The sequence below is a fragment of the Bombyx mori genome, chromosome 9 (assembly GCF_030269925.1).
Source record: "Bombyx mori chromosome 9, ASM3026992v2".
NCBI lineage: Eukaryota > Metazoa > Arthropoda > Insecta > Lepidoptera > Bombycidae > Bombyx > Bombyx mori.
Genome location: NC_085115.1, coordinates 65,911 through 86,063, shown reverse-complemented (window position 1 = coordinate 86,063; position 20,153 = coordinate 65,911). Strand labels below are relative to the sequence as shown.

The 20,153-nt window shown below is 43.4% G+C and overlaps 1 protein-coding gene across 4 annotated transcripts in view; it reads left to right on the top strand.

Annotated features, from left to right (window-relative positions):
• The window catches only part of LOC101745512 (tyrosine kinase receptor Cad96Ca), a 67,851-nt gene extending 51,515 nt beyond the window's left edge, over nt 1–16,336 (top strand). For all 4 annotated transcript variants that reach the window (XM_038012772.2, XM_062669990.1, XM_038012773.2 and 1 more), the window contains 6 exons: nt 1,067–1,202; nt 6,580–6,731; nt 7,505–7,687; nt 9,289–9,428; nt 15,041–15,182; nt 15,419–16,336. In XM_038012772.2, the coding sequence (XP_037868700.1) occupies nt 1,067–1,202; nt 6,580–6,731; nt 7,505–7,687; nt 9,289–9,428; nt 15,041–15,182; nt 15,419–15,643 (978 nt within the window). In that variant the 3' untranslated portion in view covers nt 15,644–16,336. The remainder of the gene's footprint in view (nt 1–1,066; nt 1,203–6,579; nt 6,732–7,504; nt 7,688–9,288; nt 9,429–15,040; nt 15,183–15,418) is intronic.
• The last annotated feature ends 3,817 nt before the right edge of the window (nt 16,337–20,153 follow it).

Sequence of the window (20,153 nt, the reverse complement as noted above, 5' to 3'; positions counted from 1 at the left end):
TTACTGGAGCCCATAGACATCTACAACGTAAGTACGCCACCCATCTCGAGATATAAGTTCTAAGATCTCAGTATAGTTACAACGACTACCCCACCCTTCGAACCGAAACGCATTACTGCTTCACGGCGGAAATAGGCAGGGCGGTGGTACCTACCCGTGCGGACTCCCAAGAGGTCCTACCACCAGTGATTACGCAAATTATAATTTTGCGGGTTTGATTTTTATTACACGATGTTATTCCTTCACCGTGCAAGTCAATCGTGAACATTTGTTGAGTACGTAATTCATTAGAAAAATTGGTACCCGCCTGCGGGATTCGAACACCGGTGCATCGCTACATACGAATGCACCGGACGTCTTATCCTTTAGGCCACAACGACTTGCCTCTTCTGGACCTGCCTATTTTGGCGATATCAAGTATTACGCTACAAAAGCTACAGCACAATAACACCATCATTACCCCATCTACCCCATCACCCGCACCCGCACCCGCACCCACATCCTTCTTCTTTCTTCGTGCAGGGGACCGAACCTCATACGGGGTGTCCACGCCTAGAGGGTACGCGGGGTATGTGGTACTTGACGGTCTGTATATGACGGGAGCAGACCGCGGGCCCCAGAATGTGTCCGCACCCGAACCTTATTTTTTTTTTAAATAAAGCGTAGGATTAGGCAATACGAGCAGACTGCAGCAGCAACACTGCTAATTTCATTAACTTGATACTTCGTTCATTGATATTTTAATACTACAGCGTTGTAATAAATGATAGAATTGACTTAAAATGAATGTATTGAGCAGTTGACTCGTATGTCATTGAACAGTGTACCGTGACAGGTGGTGTGATCACGGCTTGTTGACGTCCTCTCGAACATACGTCAGTTGCAACATTTCTATCGTCAGTCGCCGTCTCAGTTGCACTACGAAGGAGTGAGCAGGAGAACAGTACCTCAGCCCGATCTAAAGGCGGGCAGCGGTTTGCACAATGGGCTGCGCTACACTGACCGCTACACATCAGATGGTCAGTCGTCTTCTGATACACGTCAATAACTAAGCAATTGTTCTCAGATGTCCGAAGAGACGACCATCACAAAGGACGACTATGACGAGTGGGAGTTTCCACGGCACCGGCTGCGGATCTTCAACATAGTCGGCGAAGGCGCTTTCGGGCAGGTCTGGAGGGCGCAGGCAGTGGATATTGATGGTATCAAACTTATACATAAACTAGCAGTACGCGTCCGCTTCGCTGGCCATTTAAAATGAACATTATTATTTCTCACCCCCACAATGATTCTCATCATTAACGCCCCCACAACTGGTGTAGGAAGTCCAACAGTCATATCAATATTAGCCTATCCATTAAGTATATGTATTTTCTACATTGATACCAAGTTTCAAGTCAATCGGATGCATGGTTCGGTAGTTATAACGGAACCTCCGTAAAAACCACTGCAGATTTATATATTAGTATAGATAAAAATACTTAACAGCTTGTCGCCTCTTTCACGTTTAAAGAAATGCTTCAAAATACTTTCTATCTAACCCCGACTGACCTGGAAGATGGTTTGCGCTTGAGAGATGGATCCTTTAACCGTGATGAACGAACACCAAGTTATATAGACTGCTCTGAAGAGTACCTACATACTAGGCCTAGTGGCTAATACAGATACGGGTAACGGGTCTTTGGGCTGCGCTCACTAATGTAGAACTGCTTTTTTCATTATCGTCATCTCTCATTTCATTCTCAATCGTTTTAGTCATTGGTTATCTTATATACTCATTCAATAAATGTAGTAAATTTTGTGTGTTGCGATGTACTATAATACATGTATGTATATACAGTTCGTGCCTACATTGGAAAAAGCAAGCGCTGAATTTCTTGCTCATTCTTCACAGCGATAAAATTGCGGTGGTAATGCCATGACGATTTGATAGTGCCTGTAAAGGCTTATTTGAATAAAAAATATTTTAATCTGGATCGCTACAGGTAGAAATAAAGTTCTCAAATTAAAAAATTCACGCTCAAAAGCCGGCCAAAGCCATGGTCATTATAATTTAGTGTCAAATGAGCTAAATGAGACAAGAAGAACTACTCCAAGGCCTTGAATTCTAAATATTTGTAAACTAGGATACTGACTGCAAAATTAAATGTACACGCACCCTGGGTTAAACTTCAGTCAGGTCAGTCACTTATCAATGTGTTTGTACATTGACAAGTTTGTTATCTATTGTCTCTGGTAACCACTACCCACCGAAGGAAATTAAATGAAACACATTTCCATGCTGCCTATCTACACCATTAAAAGTGGTGTCCTATGAACCATCTAGTATTCTATTATATTAAATAATTATATTGCAGTACTTCCAAAACGGCATAAAGTTATTATCTCAACAATTAAAACAAATTACAGAAATAAATGTGTAATGAAACGCAATTGCTTTGTTCCCGTCACATGAAATATTCACAAAGCGAATTCACTGAAATTTAATCATTGTGTGAGTAGTGAGTACTAAGCACTTGTTGGCGAACTTTGAAACTGTTAATTGCTTTTTATTAAACCAAAATATTTAAGGCAACAAATATTTATTTATGAGCCATCGATTGGCTCTTGCTAATCTTCAAAGAGTACTTGTAAGTATTACTTGGATTTACAGTGTTGCTAAAGTGCTGTTGCAAAGTAAACATCGTTTTTTGATAATAAATTACATATTGATTATTTAAGTGCACGTTAGTTTATATATTTATAGCATGATTTAAATCATGATCCAGAGGAATGAGACCGGGATTCGACGACGTCCGTCTTCAGCTCCAGAGACGTCAGAACCCTTCCTTAACAGACTCGCTTGTGTGCACCGCACTGGGGGTCCCCCTTAAGTTCTGACTCTCAATTTTTATAGTACCACAGTTGCTTTACCATTCAAACATAAACACATAACCGATTTACGTCAGAGAGGTGGTGGTATCACCCTTGCGGACTCACCAGATGCCCTACCACCAGTAATAAATAATTATATTGATGAATTTGAACGCCTTTAGAACGAATACTACGCGGACGCCTATATCTTTTTCGGTTACCAGCAGAGGACTCTGGATGATAGCTGTCACTAGCCCGTTAAACAATATTCGATGAATACCGGCTAACGGAGACCGTGTCCTGCGGCTCCTTTGTACTAACCACTAACAAGGGAAATCGGTTTTATATCCGTCCGCTTCATTTGTATATTACAAGAATATTTAAAAGCAATTAGCGCGAAAATTAGACAACACAACGGTTTTATTATCAAATATTAAAGGAGAACGCCAATTTCCGAATTCAAGAGAAATATTACAGTATATTGGTTGGTGGGTTAGTCATTGGTTACAATAAAAATAAAACTTCCTTCATAATAATGATTGTAGGCAGACGAGCGTGCGGCCCTCCTGATGGCGAGAGCTTAGCGTCGTCCGTGGACATCAGCAATGCTCGCTACCACGCCGCTGTCCACTTGTCAGAACTCCTTTCAAGCCTTAGCCTTAGCAGAAGGACATGTTACGGCGCTCAGTAAACACATTATCATAACAGTATTTGTGGCCACTCCGTGTATTTGAATTTCCGTTGGAGGTGCTCAGTGCCTACAAACTGCGGGCTTAAAATTTTATTCTTATATTATTATTCTCATTCTCTAATAACTTTTTTTAAAGTGCAACTTTTTAAGGGCGTTCCTTAAGCAAGTTGCACACGCACCATGTTTTTTTAATTCGTAATAAATTCATCATCCTAGAGTTCATCCATTCTACCTAGGACCACAGCGTTTATCCACAGTACATTTCCAGACGTCTTTAATTTTTTGCCACGTACCATCCGGCTTTGGAATGAGCTCTCCTCCACGGTGTTTCCCGAGCGCTATGACATGTCCTTCTTTAAACGAGGCTTGTGGAGAGTATTAAGCGGTAGGCAGCGACTTGGCTCTGCCCCTGGCACTGCTGACGTCCATGGACGACGGTAACCACTTACCATCAGGTGGCTCGTATGCTCGTCTGCTTACAAGGGCAATAAAAAAAGGGAATAGAATAAAACAAGGTGAGATAAAATGAAATAATGGTCCAGTAGAGAGTTGGAATTTACTGAGTTCTAGCTGGGTGAGCTTTTTAGAAGAACCTGAGAAGTTACATCCAGCGACTTTGTTTCATTTTTCCACTTAACAAACGCAGCAGTTAGTGAAGCTGGAACGTGTTTTTCTTTTTTTTTTTTCAAATTACGGAAAGAAGCTGAAACGGATTGAAATTAACAATATCCATAACACAATTCCCGTTAAACAATTTCTGAATTCTTTGGTCTTTTCTTTTTATAGGTATTTAGATAATGATTTATTAAGTATTAGGTATTGAGGTCTATGTCTTAATTGCATAGTAATTACGCAAATGATTTGTACGGGTTTGATTTTTACAACATGATTTTAATCGGCAATCGTGGAAGTCATGACTGAGTCCGAATTAATTACGTATTTCGATAGGATAATATTTACCCGCCTGCTGGATTTGGAACTCCAGTATTCTCGTCCCGGTCGATACGAGTGCATCGGGCGTCTTACTCTTTAGGCCACGACGACTTCAAAATGTCTGACCGCTTCATTGCAGAAATAGACAGAAGGGTGGTTGCTACTTGTAAAAATGTTTATGTTTTTCTAGACAGTAGTAGTAGTAGTAGAAGGAGTAGGAATATCGTTTCTTTTATCGCTGTTAATTTAAAATAGAGATTTCTTGAATAAACGCTACACATAGGGCAGAGTTATAATAATGTTTGGATTTTCTCCAGCGTTACGAATACTAGCGTACATAATCATAACTAACAATAACGATAAATAAATCCAAGCCCCAAACACTGACTACATATTAAAGTATCATCAGGGAAAAGTGAGTACCTCGGACCGAGATTCGAACCCGGACGGCGGGTACGGTTCCGTAGCAAGTCGGGCTCGCCACCACCACCAACTGACGACGAGACGACACAGTACTAGAATCAACTATGAACTCTACGTTTTTTCTTTCTGGTTACTTTTTATAAAGAGCACGGAATAAATATTTATCTAAATTTCATTAAAGTTTAGTACCAAAATGCCGCAGCCCGTATCTAGTACGAACTACGAACTCGCGCCATGGAGGCGCACAGGATTTATAAGACTCCACTAGGGATCCACTAAACGACCCAAAAAAGCCCTGCAGACCGAATGAAGCCTGGGAAAGGTAGAAGGGGCAACCCTGGTCTACACTGCCCAACGGAGTATTCCCTCAAATCTATTGATTATCGCGCAGGTGGGGTGTGAGACCACGTCTGCTACCAATGCCTAGTGAACTTTAGATCTTGACTAAAATGGTTATTTTTCTCAAAAATGAAAAACAATTTTCCTTCGGAGTGACCAAGTACAGGACGTCGAAATGTTTTATGTAGCGTGCGTAATCATTGGTTTTATAGATTTCACCCTCACGTCCCGAGGATGTGATCGTAAAATGCGGTGGAAATTAACTTTCTTTGGGTCTAAGCTACTCAGTAGCAATCACACAGCGTCGAGCCACAAGCTACGCACGTAAGCCACGCGAACAAAATTCGTTTTTGTCAGATTTAGACTACCGACAATGTCATCGCGAATAGGTAATAGTTTATTGTCCAAAAAGTATTACAATACATTCATAAACTATCTGATCCCTGAACTTGGTAATCCTGTACTCTGGGAATACTTACGGGCACCTTTAAACTCTCAAGACTTTTAATTAGGAATACAATTCACTGCTAAGAAGAGACTGTAAGTGGTTCAGGGCTTTGTTTATTTCGAATATCGGTATGTGCATACATATAGGTACATCATAACTCTAATATATGCTACGTTTAACTGACCAAAGAATCGCTCAGCGCTGTTGCTGGTAGAGCACAATTTCGAACAGAATCGCGACAGCTATACCCCGTATGTTCATGCAAATCCCTTTAGCCATTTCGCATGATTCGGTAATGAATATTCCGGTCATCATAAATTAGTATTGAAGATTACAATGGGAGCCCTTTAAACAACAACGTCATACGAGCTACTGAACGTAATTAAATTGCTTTGAATTTATAAAACACGTTTGGCTATTATATCCACCTAGTTGTGTGTGTATAGGTACACGTGGAGAGCCCGTCATCCTTTGTTCGAGACAATTCAATTGAAATGTGTTAGCTAATTGAATTTATAGTCTGTAAACGAAACACTCGTGCTTAATTTGTATCGCGCGGAGTCGTTGGCTGCGTCTACACTACGCACACATGTATTCCTTTTTTCTTCTGTTCATTTTTCGTCTTTCTTGAAACACAAAGGAGGCGGCGCGCGGCGTGCGTACGTGTGCATCACGACAAGATCATTATAAATGTTCGCCGTTTTGTCAATCACACATTAATTCTGCTTTAAATTTAATTTGCTGGATTGCAGATTTTACATCTACATCTACATTATTTTAATTACACTTTAAGTCATATGTAGTAAGTACTAACTACCAAACATTAAAATCCAAAAATATTTACAAGATGTGTTAGATTGTATAAATATTTTCATTTCGTTTGTTTGTTTAGGAAAGAAAGGGGAGCAGATAGTAGCTGTGAAGACCCTGAAAGAGAATGCCTCAGAAAAGGAAAAGACTGATTTGCTGCAAGAGTTGATCGTGATGAAGAACCTTGGACCACATCCCAATGTCGTCCGCCTCATCGGATGCTGTACTGAAAAGGTTAGTTATCAGCGGGGTTCCATTCGACTTGCGTCACCCATGTGAGTGAGCTCTGGTGACTCCGAGCAAGTTTCAATGCTTTAGCCACGTAGATCATTATCTGACAGTGGTCCTTTTCCTTGTGTCGATAATCCTCAATGGTAAGGGTTGTGGTCACCCTTAATAACTCTCTCCTGGACTATCCTGCGTCAGCCCTGCCTATCCCCGGCTGCGCGGACGGCACGGTGGACTGTCAGTGGTGGTCAAAACAAATAACGTCCTATTAATTTCTCTAGGAAATATACTTTAGAATAAACTAGCATTTACGGTGCTACTCACTATGAAGATATGGACAGCAGCACGGATGTCTTCTGATGTTATCAGAGTCCATCGGGTACCACTTTTCATCCTGTGGAATATTTCTGATTACATCAAATATGTATAAAAAAAATTAAACTACAAGTGTAAGATATCAATAAAATATCCATAGCACTTACAATAGATAATACATACAAATGGAGAATGTAATAAATAAGGAGTCTGGAGAAGCACCAGCAGCACCTTACTGGAGCTACGAAGCCAAAAATTCCTTAAACTTCTCTTAGTCACTCTAAGCTGTATATAGGTTAAAACTTAATATATAAAAAATTTAGACGTTTTTATGATTTAATATCTTATTAACAGTCCGGTTACAATATTCATTGAATATTTTGCAAAAAAACCGTACCTACAATCCACACGATGTTCCCTAATAAATCGACCACCATTTATAGTCATCAATGAGCTACTTCCAGGAGCCAACCCTGGTGATCATGGAGTTTGTGAGTCTCGGCAAGCTGCAGCAGTTCCTGCGAGACTCCCGCGCCGAGCGCCACTACGGGAACACTCACGGAGGCAGCCAGTTCCTTACCTCGCGTGATCTCACTCACTTCGCCTTCCAAGTCGCCAGGGGAATGGACTTTCTTAGCTCGAAGGGGGTTAGTTTCAAACATTATTCACAGATTAGTTAACAGAATGAGCCTCGGCACACTTCCAAGAGTGGATAAGGTCAGCGACATGGCGTACTGCGTGCTCAGCTTCTTCTGGGATTAGAACAGTTAATGTCCTCGCCAGTTTGGCGTGACCCCCGATGTTGTAATGCTGCTCCAACGTGATTCGCTCTTGTGATCAGCTCGCGAATAAAAAATCTTTTATTGAAGAAATATTTTACGGGTACTTTCTGAAGTCCTACGTGGACCTCACGTAGTAAATGAAATTCAAAAAGATGTAAACTTAGTAAACAAAAAGGGTGCGTTTTGGAGTTTCACTCAAATATTAGCACCGCCATTTCTATTTTTGAAGTAAAGCAATAATGCATGCAATGCAAATGCAATATCGCATGACACACAGCTGATACCAAGACTCCAGCCTCATTTTACAAAGTGAACGTATGCGTTTCAGCCGTCGGCCTACGAAATTGACAAGTTTAATTTAACCGCCAATAAATTTGAAGATTTCTCAATAAAATACATCTTACGAGAACAAAATCTGAAGTCAGATATAACATACTGCGTAAAGAGCTCAAACTGTCTTAGAACGTAATTACAATTGACAAAGTGTTTCTTATTAATATTTTCACACTTTTAATCGAAAACGTAAATTCATTTGAGACATGGATTTGTTCAAGTTGTGTATTTGGTGTACTGTACTGTACTGTACTGTACTGTACGGTATTGTCTCAAAACTTCTAAAAGGGTTTTGATTGACACGGAATAAATTTAACACATTCCGGTAATATCGGTAATACCACAAATAGCAATTCATTATGTCAAATGCACTCAGGTCTAGACAGGTCTAGAATGTTATGGCGTTTCTGAACCAAATATCATCTTTCAAAATTTGACGTTACAGAAATTTGTCAGAACTTTAACTTAGTAAAGTAAAGGTAATTAAATATAATTCACAAGTGACTGAAAGATTCAGATTGTGAAATACGAAATGATAAAATCGTTTTGTCTTATAATGAAATTAATTTAAATAAATTTGGACTTGTTTTCAACTGTTCCGTCTAATTCGTAGATTATCTGACAGCGATCAAAGCAATCAGGTGTCAGATGTAAGATTTGAACGCGAGGATCTGTTTACCGTTATCTCGGGCGACATGACGCCATCACCGCTATATATTATACATTCTATTATATTGCTCTCACGGTGATTGCGTGGGATGCACATTGGCGCGTGCGACAGAATCACTCAAACGATGTGGTGGTCGTAAACTCATTTATCTCAGACGAAAATACGGAACGTTGAAATTTCACTGCGCGCCATCGTTTCACTACCCGGTGTCGGTAGCGGGACACAGCGGCTCGACTATACTCTGACATTGCTCATGAGTGACATGAGTGACAGGAACTACTTACCACAACGAGAGCCGTATGCTCCTCTCCCTAACGTTACTATTCTCTAATGACACATGCGTCTGTCTCATGAGGAGGTTACAGCGCGCATCGCATGAAGACTAGTCACAGTCGTATTGTACTTTAATACTTCAACTATAAAATGATATGGCACAGGTCGTAACTCATTTGTTGAATTCCAGATAATTCACAGAGATCTCGCGGCTAGGAACGTGCTGATAACAGAAGAACGAACCTGCAAAGTTGCGGACTTTGGGTTTGCGCGAGATGTCGGCGGCAGCCACGTCTACGAGCGGAAGAGCGACGGGCGGCTGCCCATCAGGTACGGTCTCGCCATCTTCACTACAGATAAGATAATGAAACGTAAGGAAAGTAACTATTTCCTTTTTTAATATTGAAATGAAAAGTTTCGATTTTTTAGACCTATACTACCTATTATATTATGATGATATTTTTGAACGACACGCTTTCGTTACGTCTTTTCCAATCACAGGCATTGAAGGTCTGTTGAGAAACTTTCCACGTCGCAAATGAGGACCTGGACACGGCGGAGCACACGCTCGCTGTCTGCCCCACTTGGGAGGTGCAGCGAGGGGTCCTGGTCGCAAAGATAGGACCCGACTTGTCGCTGACTGGCGTCGTGGCGTCGATGCTTGACGGCGACGAGTCCTGGAAGGCTATGCTCGACTTCTGCGAGTGCACCATCACGCAGTAGGAAGCGGCGAGGCGTGTGAGGCAAAGCTCTCCTCACTACGCAGAAATCCGCCGCCGCCGAGCAGGGGGTCGGGATCGCGGTACCGTCCGTGACCCGGCCCCCCTAAGAGCTCCACCCGCTTTGTGCGGGGAGGAACCTAGGCGTTGGGCGGCGTGCTCGACACGCTCGCCGGTAATACGAAACCGGTTGATGGTAGGAGGTGTAGCGCGGCGCCATCAAGGCGGGCTCTCGGATCGCTGACCGAGGGAACCGGCGGCCGTATCGCTGGCGGCCGCCGGTCTGGCGTCTGGGGGACGGCGAGATGAATGTAATATGCTCTGCGTAAACCCTGTCCCGCCGTTTCAATAGCTCCGACTGGGTTCCCGCCCGGTCTGAGGTAGGGTGCCGGCTGTAGGCGGCAGTAGTTTTTGGTGAGGTTCAACTCCCACATACCCGACGATTTTCTCCTGTGGAAAAAAACGTCGTAAGAGATGATACGATAGCAGAGCGTAGCGCTACAGACTGTGTTCATAAGCGTATGTGTATAAATGTACATAATTATGTTATAGTCGACAACTAAGGAAATCTCACTTACGATTAGATTACTAGTTTTTTTTATTTAAAAACAAATTATATCTCTATGAAGTCGAAGGAAATTTTTGATTGGTAGGTTTGAGGTAGGGAGTCCAAAACTCATATAAATATTAGTCTATCCATTAAGTACATGTATTTTCTTCATGGATACCAAGTTTCAAGTCAATCGGATGCATGGTTTAGTAGTTATAACGGAACATCCGTAAAAGCCACTGTAGATTTATATATTAGTATAGATGACAACGCGCTCCGTGCCCCACTGGCATGGCGCGGCGAACGTGTCGTGTCCGTGTGCTGTATAATATATGTATGTAGTATAGTGTTCTGGGAAAACTTTGATAAACTTAATCTGATACCTGACTGGACCTCCCTACCTGAACGTGGACTGTGTATTTTTTATGACACAGCGGTAGGTATCGTTGTAGAAACACATATACTTATAGTATATATGTGTTATGTCAAAAAAATACCGGGAAAAGGTCAATTACATAAAATGAAAATGCAGAAACAATACACTTACGCCAACGAATAATATACGAATTTGGGGGTTGGTGCTTCCCGCTTCCGTAGGTTTAACCCGCGATTCCCTACAAGTGACCCCTGGGTGGTGCTAAACGGGAGCCGAAAACATAACCGGTGGTAGGACCTAGTCCGACTGGCTGGCGACCACCCTCCAACTAGAGTCCGCCGCCAAATAGCCTAGCTGTGTTCCGGCGTGTGGGTTGGAGAGCCAGTTCTATCCCTTCCCTTTCCCCTTCCTTGTTGGGGTTGAGTCTTGGTGACGCCTGGAACTTGCAGAGCAGACGTGCGTGCGAACTCACGGGGCGTGATTGTTTGACGGGGGTATAGGGAGACCCAGTGAAACGGTACCCGCTGCCGCCCGCCGGTCAGTAGGGGACCTGAACCCGGGTGTCTCTACTAAACTCCGCCCCGGGAAGCTGTCCCGCCAACCGGTGTAAAATCCTGCCGTGCGGTCGTCGTGCCGGAGTCGGAGACCGGAGTGGATCCCGGCGATCGCACGCAGAGTGGACTGGGGGCCCTTCCATGCCCTGCGTCAGTCTCTCACGCAACCCGTGGTCGAGCACGTACTATGTTCCGCGCTTCATTCAGGTGTTGCCTCGATCTCACCTCCAACATCCTACCTCTCCTAATCCTACTCTCCGAAAACTTAAACATCATGAAGACGACAAAAAAAAGAAAAGGGTTTCACAGGCGGTCCCCCATTCCACATTTAATGTGGATTTCAGCAATGTCAGGGGCCTACATAGCAACCTTGACGCCGTACACCACCACCTTGAGACGGCGCAGCCTGCCCTGCTTTTTTTAACGGAGACGCAGATATCTGCTCCGGATGATACCTCATACCTTGAATACCCCGGCTACGTATTGGAGCACAACTTCCTGCGTAAAGCCGGGGTGTGCGTATTCGTCCGGGCAGATGTCTGTTGTCGCCGTCTTCGGGGCCTCGAACAACGGGACCTGTCCCTCTTGTGGCTGCGCGTAGATCACGGGGGCCGTAGCCGAATCTACGCGTGCCTGTACAGGTCCCACAGCAGTGATGCAGGTTCAGCTCTGTTTGAGCATGTGCAAGAGGGGACTAACCGCGTGCTTGAGCAGTACCCATCTGCGGAGGTGGTGGTTCTTGGAGACTTTAACGCTCACCACCAAGAGTGGTTGGGATCCAGAACCACTGACCTCCCGGGTCGGACTGCCTACGATTTCGCCTTGGCCTACGGCTTCTCCCAGCTGGTGATACAGCCCACCCGTGTCCCAGATATCGAGGGGCACGAGCCTTCTTTGTTGGACCTTCTGCTGACCACAGATCCAGCCGGATACAGTGTGGTGGTCGACGCTCCGCTTGGACCGTCTGATCACTGCCTTATTCGTGCTGCCGTACCACTCTCTCGTCCTGATCGTCGAACGACGACCGGGTATCGAAGAGTTTGGCAGTATATGTCAGCAGACTGGGATGGATTGCGTGAATTTTCCGCATCCTACCCATGGGGGCGGTTCTGCTTTTCCTCTGCTGATCCTGACGTCTGTGCGGACCGTCTTAAAGACGTGGTGCTCCAGGGGATGGAATTGTTTATTCCCTCCTCTGAAGTGCCCGTTGGGGGTCGCAGCAGACCCTGGTATAACAATGCCATCAGGGATGCTGCACACCTCAAGCGGTCCGCATACGTGGCATGGGATAATGCCAGGAGACGTCGGGATCCTAACATCTCAGGGGAAAGGCGGAAATATAACGCCGCTTCCAGGTCCTACAAGAAGGTAATTGCCAAGGCGAAGTCGGAGCACGTCGCTAGAGTTGGCGAGCGATTGAAGAGCTATCCCTCCGGGAGCCGTGCTTTTTGGTCGCTCGCCAAAGCTGCAGAAGGAAACTTCTGCAGGTCTAGTCTCCCACCACTGCGCAAGTCCGATGACAATCTGGCCCACAGCGCGAAAGAGAAGGCTGACCTTCTGGTCAAACTCTTCGCCTCGAACTCGACTGTGGACGACGGGGGTGCCACACCACCGAACATCCCCCGGTGTGATAGCTCCCTGCCGGAAATCTGCTTCACACAGTGTGCAGTCAGGCGGGAGCTCAGACTCCTGGACGTCCATAAGTCGAGTGGGCCAGACGGCATCCCCGCAGTGGTTTTGAAAACGTGCGCCCCTGAGCTGACACCTGCGCTAACGCGTTTGTATCGCCTCTCTTATTGCACTAACAGGGTTCCGTCTTCATGGAAGACCGCCCACGTCCACCCTATCCCCAAGAAGGGTGACCGGTTGGACCCATCGAGCTACAGGCCTATCGCGATAACTTCCTTGCTTTCCAAGGTGATGGAGCGAATTATAAATACACAACTCCTGAAGTATCTTGAAGATCGCCAGCTGATCAGTGACCGACAGTACGGTTTCCGTCACGGTCGCTCAGCTGGCGATCTTCTTGTATACCTTACTCACAGGTGGGCTGAAGCCTTGGAGAGCAAGGGCGAGCCTCTTGCTGTGAGCCTTGATATCGCGAAGGCCTTCGACAGGGTCTGGCATAGGGCACTTCTATCGAAGTTACCATCTTACGGAATCCCCGAGGGTCTCTGCAAGTGGATCGCTAGCTTTTTGGATGGGCGGAGCATCACGGTCGTTGTAGACGGTGACTGTTCTGATACCATGACCATTAACGCTGGCGTTCCACAAGGTTCGGTGCTCTCCCCCACGCTTTTCATCCTGTATATCAATGACATGCTGTCTATTGATGGCATGCATTGCTATGCAGATGATAGCACGGGGGATGCGCGATATATCGGTCATCAGAGTCTCTCTCGGAGCGTGGTGCAAGAGAGACGCTCAAAACTTGTGTCTGAAGTGGAGAACTCTCTGGGGCGAGTCTCCAAATGGGGTGAATCGAACTTAGTTCAATTCAACCCGTTGAAGACACAGGTTTGCGCGTTCACTGCGAAGAAGGACCCCTTTATCATGGCGCCGCAATTCCAAGGAGTATCCCTGCAACCTTCCACGAGTATCGGGATACTTGGAGTCGGCATTTCGAGCGATGTCCAGTTTCGAAGTCATTTGGAGGGCAAAGCCAAGCTGGCGTCCAAAATACTGGGAGTCCTCAACAGAGCGAAGCGGTACTTCACGCCTGGACAATGACTTTTGCTTTATAAAGCACAAGTCCGGCCTCGCGTGGAGTACTGCTCCCATCTCTGGGCCGGGGCTCCCAAATACCAGCTTCGTCCATTTGACTCCATACAGAGGAGGGCCGTTCGGATTGTCGATAATCCCATTCTCTCGGATCGTTTGGAGCCTCTGGGTCTGCGGAGGGACTTCGGTTCCCTCTGTATTTTGTACCGTATGTTCCATGGGGAGTGCTCTGAGGAATTGTTCGAGATGATACCAGCATCTCGTTTTTACCATCGCACCGCCCGCCACCGGAGTAGAGTTCATCCATACTACCTGGAGCCACTGCGGTCATCCACAGTGCGTTTCCAGAGATCTTTTTTGCCACGTACCATCCGGCTATGGAATGAGCTCCCCTCCACGGTGTTTCCCGAGCGCTATGACATGTCCTTCTTCAAACGAGGCTTATGGAGAGTATTAAGCGGTAGGCAGCGGCTTGGCTCTGCCCCTGGCATTGCTGAAGTCCATGGGCGACGGTAACCACTCACCATCAGGTGGGCCGTATGCCCGTCTGCCTACAAAGGCAATAAAAAAAAAAAAAAAAAAGTATACCTAATCATCAAAAAAATAATTAAACTTTTTTTCCGGAATTAATTTCAGTTCCCGCCGGAAATTCTCATTTGTCTTCTAATGAATGAAAACGGGTGCCATGAAGTGGTAATTTGAATTTAGGAGTAAAAAGAAGTCGGCTGATGTCGTATCTGGTGAATAGGATAGGTTGCTCGTTGACATTTGTTGAGTTTTTTGTCAAAAATTAATCCTTCGGCCTTAAGCGAAGGCGCATGGTGCAAAACCCAAGAATTTGGTAATCGTCCAGCAGACTCGTCCCCAACTAGAACGTGTAACTTCCATGCCGAAAGAACTAGGCCGGTCACAGTCCAGTGACTAGGTCTAAATTAGGGTATTGGGCGGTATCGGTACGCCGTGTCACGCTTTCACCGCGCCAGCTGTTTAAGATCACGACCTTATCAAATGTTTTGTTTCAGATGGATGGCGCCTGAATCACTATACGATGATATATTTAGTGTCAAGTCTGATATCTGGAGTTTCGGAGTACTCCTCTGGGAGATTGTCACCCTTGGATCTACGCCCTATCCTGGGCTCTCCGCTGGAGACGTGATGAGAAAGGTGCGAAAACAGTTCAGTGCTGACTTCCACTACCTCCCAGTTCCCTGGTTCCGATGCGTCATCGTGTCTTAGTGCAAGGGTCGTAATGTCACTTCGACCTCAGTCATAGATGGGACGTTAGCATGGAGTGTGAACGGGAGCCGGGGGGAGGGGACGAGTACCTCCCAGTGGCAGTAAACAACAAATAAAACAAGTACATAGCTTATTTTATAATAATACTCAGTATCTGTGATCAGGTCCGCGACGGTCACCGCCTCGAGAAGCCGGAGCACTGTCGTCGAGAGCTGTACAATATCATGTACTACTGCTGGGAAGCTGAACCCTCAGCTCGACCAGACTTCAAGGAGATAGTAGCCATGCTGGAGAAACTGCTGTGTACCGAGATGGATTACATAGAACTAGAGAGGTTTCCAGACCACTCTTATTATAATGTTCAGAATTTGGATGGAGAAAAATTATAAAAGTCATCCATCCTCTAATTTGCTGCTATGACCTTTTGAACGGTGGCCCCAGCTAGCCCGCCGCGCCGTGGCGCTGTTGGTCGCCGCTCCCCGCAGACGGAATGTAATGCCTCAGAGATTGGGCTTTTGTTAAGAAATCCGCAGTCATTTATTATTAGATCAGAGCTACTCTGGATTTTATCTCATGAACGATTTGCTCGATACCCACTTTACCGCTTAAACGACTAAGTTGTGTAAAGGACTCTCACAAATATATAGCCTTAACTAAACTGAAAAGAATATTAATTAAGTTAAGAGCTTTAGCTAAGATATAAGTTCATATTTTTTGAGCCCGTAACGTGTCGCGAAGGTTAATTAACGCAATACTCGATCGTACAGTCTGTTGATTGGTAGGTAGTAGTACCGCTGTAGTACCGCTGGTCAATTATATTTTTTAAACGTGATTATTTTTGTTATTTTACTACTGCCATGTTAGTGGTCACCGATCAACTGTTTCTCATCAATTTAAGTATCTTTTATACAGTCAAAAAATGGATCGAACAGAACCAAAAACAATGAATAATAATAATAACTTGTAGTCTAATAACTTGTAATAGTCTAATAACTTGTATGTTTTAGTAAAACTAGATATAATTTATTTTGCGAATATTGTGTATATAGCGTTGTGTATATAATTTGATACGAATAATAAAACGTTTTTAATTAATGACATCGCCGTCTGACGGATCCCAATTAAGTAAGAAAGGAATGTGACTTTGTAATTTGTATTCAAAAGTGAAATGAAAACCTTCGAGTTAACTGGAAAGAGCGAGAAATTAGTTGACATTTAATTGCCTATTTGGTCAATTTCTTTACTTTTTTGCCACTTTATACACAGTAAGTTTTGTATATTGTCTGTCTCCTCTGTTATCAGTACATACTATGAATACGGAACAATGAGACTAACTATACATAACACAAATTTGCCAACAACAACTGCCTATTTCTGCTGTTGTTGACGCATCAACTCCTCTTTCGCGAAGTCGGGAAAGACGGAGGCAGCGCGGCGCGGGAGGGGGCGGCAAACCGGCGGACCGGCGAGCTCCGCAGCGCGAACACAAGCAACCACCTTCACTTCTGAACGGGACTCAACAGCTACAAGACGCGCAATATATTGTACAATCACTTCATATTAAACCAAATAGAAATCAACAGTATTTTATAATTTAACGGCAGACTTCACAAACCACCTAAGAAAACAAATCACAAAGGAAATACAGTCTGAAATTCATAATCAAAAACATGGTCCTTCGACGCCGATGATACTCAAGAATACCAGCATCAATACGGTCAGGCCAGTATTTCCTTTTATCCAAACCCAATCCTGTGCTCGTCGGTGCTAATACCGTAATTTTAAATCAATTCCAGAAAATTTTCGAATACGTGAACGGGGTGTGCAATCTACCTGCAAACGTGAACAATTCGTGCAGCTCGTCGTACCGGTGAAATAATAGTGAGTTTTTACCTTTGTTTCCCGTAAACCACTAAAATGACCAAAAGGAAGCAACATTCGATGGAAGATGATGAGGAAATAGTGAAAGATTTAGTTAAGAGGCGAGGTGTTTTAAAGGGCAAGCTCACTTTTTTCTCGAAATTTGTCGAGGCACTTGATATTTCCACAGTAACTGATTTGCAAAAATCGGAATTGCAAGTTCGTGTACAAAAAATCGAACAGCTTTTCGAACAATTTTCTGAAATTCAAGATGATATTGATATGAAGGTATCTGATCTTCAATTAGAGAATGAGTTGCTTGTCAGAGAATCTTTTGAAAATCAATATTATTCTATTGTGGCCAAAGCTAAATGTATCTTAAATAATAAAAGTGAGAAATCGAGTTCCACAAAGAAATCATGCATAAAACTACCCACCATTTCTTTACCCTCCTTTGATGGAAATTATGATAATTGGCTTGAATTTAGAGACACGTTTAGTTCTTTAATCCATAATTCACCTGATATGGATAACATTCAAAAGTTTCATTACCTACGTTCAAGTCTCACCGGTAACGCACTGCAGGTTATAAAATTATTAGAATTTTCTGCCGAAAACTATGTGATTGCGTGGGATCTATTGCAAAATAGATATAATAATAATCGTTTACTCGTGCATAATCATGTCAAGGCGCTGTTTTCTATGCAGGTTATAAACAAAGAATCATCTGCGCTTATACGCAAACTTATTGACGGTGTTTTGAGAAATATTCGTGCGCTTAAAACCTTAGGTGAACCTACTGACATGTGGGATACTTTAATAGTTTACATAATGGTTTCTAAATTAGACGCGTCGACAGAACGCGAATGGGAACTTCATAAAAGCGACATTCAGAAATCAGAGTCAAATTCTAAGTTAACATTATCGCATTTAATCAAATTTCTAAGAGACAAAGCCGACGTGTTGGAGACAATAAAAGTATCTCACACTAAACCTGCGCCTGCCACTAACATTAAAATACAATCATCAAACTCACATAGTTACTCTTATTTATCCACACAAAACAACGAAAATAGGCAGTCAAATTCGAATAAGCGATCGCGTCCTTGTGGCATGTGCAACGCAAATCATGGGCTTTATTCGTGTAATGCGTTTTTAAAATTATCTACACAAGATAAAATTAAGGTCTAATTCACCGTGATAACAATAGTGATGACGCCAGCGCAACCGTATCATCATCGCCGGCGCCGCAGCTTGAGTCGAGCCCACACAGTGGCGGCACAGCTTCACTACACTCGCACACACATCACGGTGACATTACCACATCAGCACATCCAACACTACCTACTGTGTTGTTGTCAACGGCATTAGTCGAAATCGCTGACAACAACAACAAATATCACACAATTCGTGCACTTCTCGATAACGGAAGTCAGCATTGCTTTATCTCGCAGTCATTATGTAATCAATTAAACATTCCATTGATACAGTCCTCCATTAAAATCACAGGTGTGGGTAACTCCGTAACCCAGGCCACCCAATCATGCGATATTCAGATGCGAGCTAAAACTAATAACTATAACACGCGCTTCACTTGTATAGTTTTACCTGGTATCACTGCTCAGATGCCATCATTAACACATACACACATCAACAACATTCAAATTCCACACAACATCACGCTGGCTGATCCAGATTTTCATTCACCCGCGGATATAGACTTATTAATCGGCGCAGATAAGTTTTGGGAACTTTTAAACGACGGATTAATTCGTTTAAAACATGGTCCGTATTTACAAAACACTAAACTCGGATGGATTATTTCTGGCTCATTTTATAATAAGAACTATTCAAATTCAACGAATAAAAGTCATTATAATAAATCACAAAACATAGAAACATTTAAAAACCTTTCGGGAGCTAGAAGAAATTCATTCAATTCATAACAAATATACAAAAGAGGAACGCGCATGCGAAACTTTATTCGAAACCACAACAAAACGCGACGATTCGGGTCGTTTTTCCGTGCGCATTCCTTTACAAGAATCAGCTGACGCGCTCGACGATACATTCATTATCGCTGGGAACCGATTCCATGCACTCGAGCGCAAGCTAGAACGTAGTGCGGCTAACTGTAAGCCAATGCAGATCGATTTCGTGAATGACTACAAGCAGACTTACTTTAATTATATTATTTTATATTACTTTAATACACAACGCCACATTATTTTCTACCACACCACGGTGTGTTACGAGAACACAGTACGACTAACTAAGCTTCGAGGTGTATTTGGTGCGAATGTCAAATCAAGCTCAGGTAAGTCGCTTAACAATACACAACCCGATCAACAAGACTATACGCTAAAATATTTCAATCCTTCAGATTGACGTTTTCTAAAATTTATTTTTGGACTTATTTGACCATTGTTATGGGTTGGCTTCGTATGTCACCTAGATCATTCAAAACACATACAACTAGAATCATTGACCACAATGATCTACCAGAATTAAAATCTGACGCGACGGCAATGGTCTGTCAGTCAAACGCACAGTCATTTATTGAATTTGAACGTTTTTCATCATATAATCGATTACGACGTGCTATTGCGTATATGTTAAAATTTGTTTATAACATTCGTATAAAATTAAAATCACAGCGGAAGTCCGGCGCGCTTTTGACGGATGAATTAGACAATGCGACTAAGGTTTTAGCACGAGTGGTTCAACAACAATCGTTTCCGATCATGTATGATGCACTAGTAAACAACTTACCTCTGAAACCTACGCGTAATATATCATTCTTAAACGTATTTTTGGAGTAGATTATTATAATATATGATAACCGCAAAGGAAGAGGTGCTAAATTAGAAAAATGTTACATTATTTTAATCGTTTGTTTTCTCACTCGCTCGGTATATTTATTTGGATTTGGTCACATCATTAACGACTCAAGCATACATTCTTGCACTTAAAGGGTTCATTACTAGACGTGGGAAACCATTTCAAATTTTCTCAGACAACGCTAAAACTTTTTTTTTG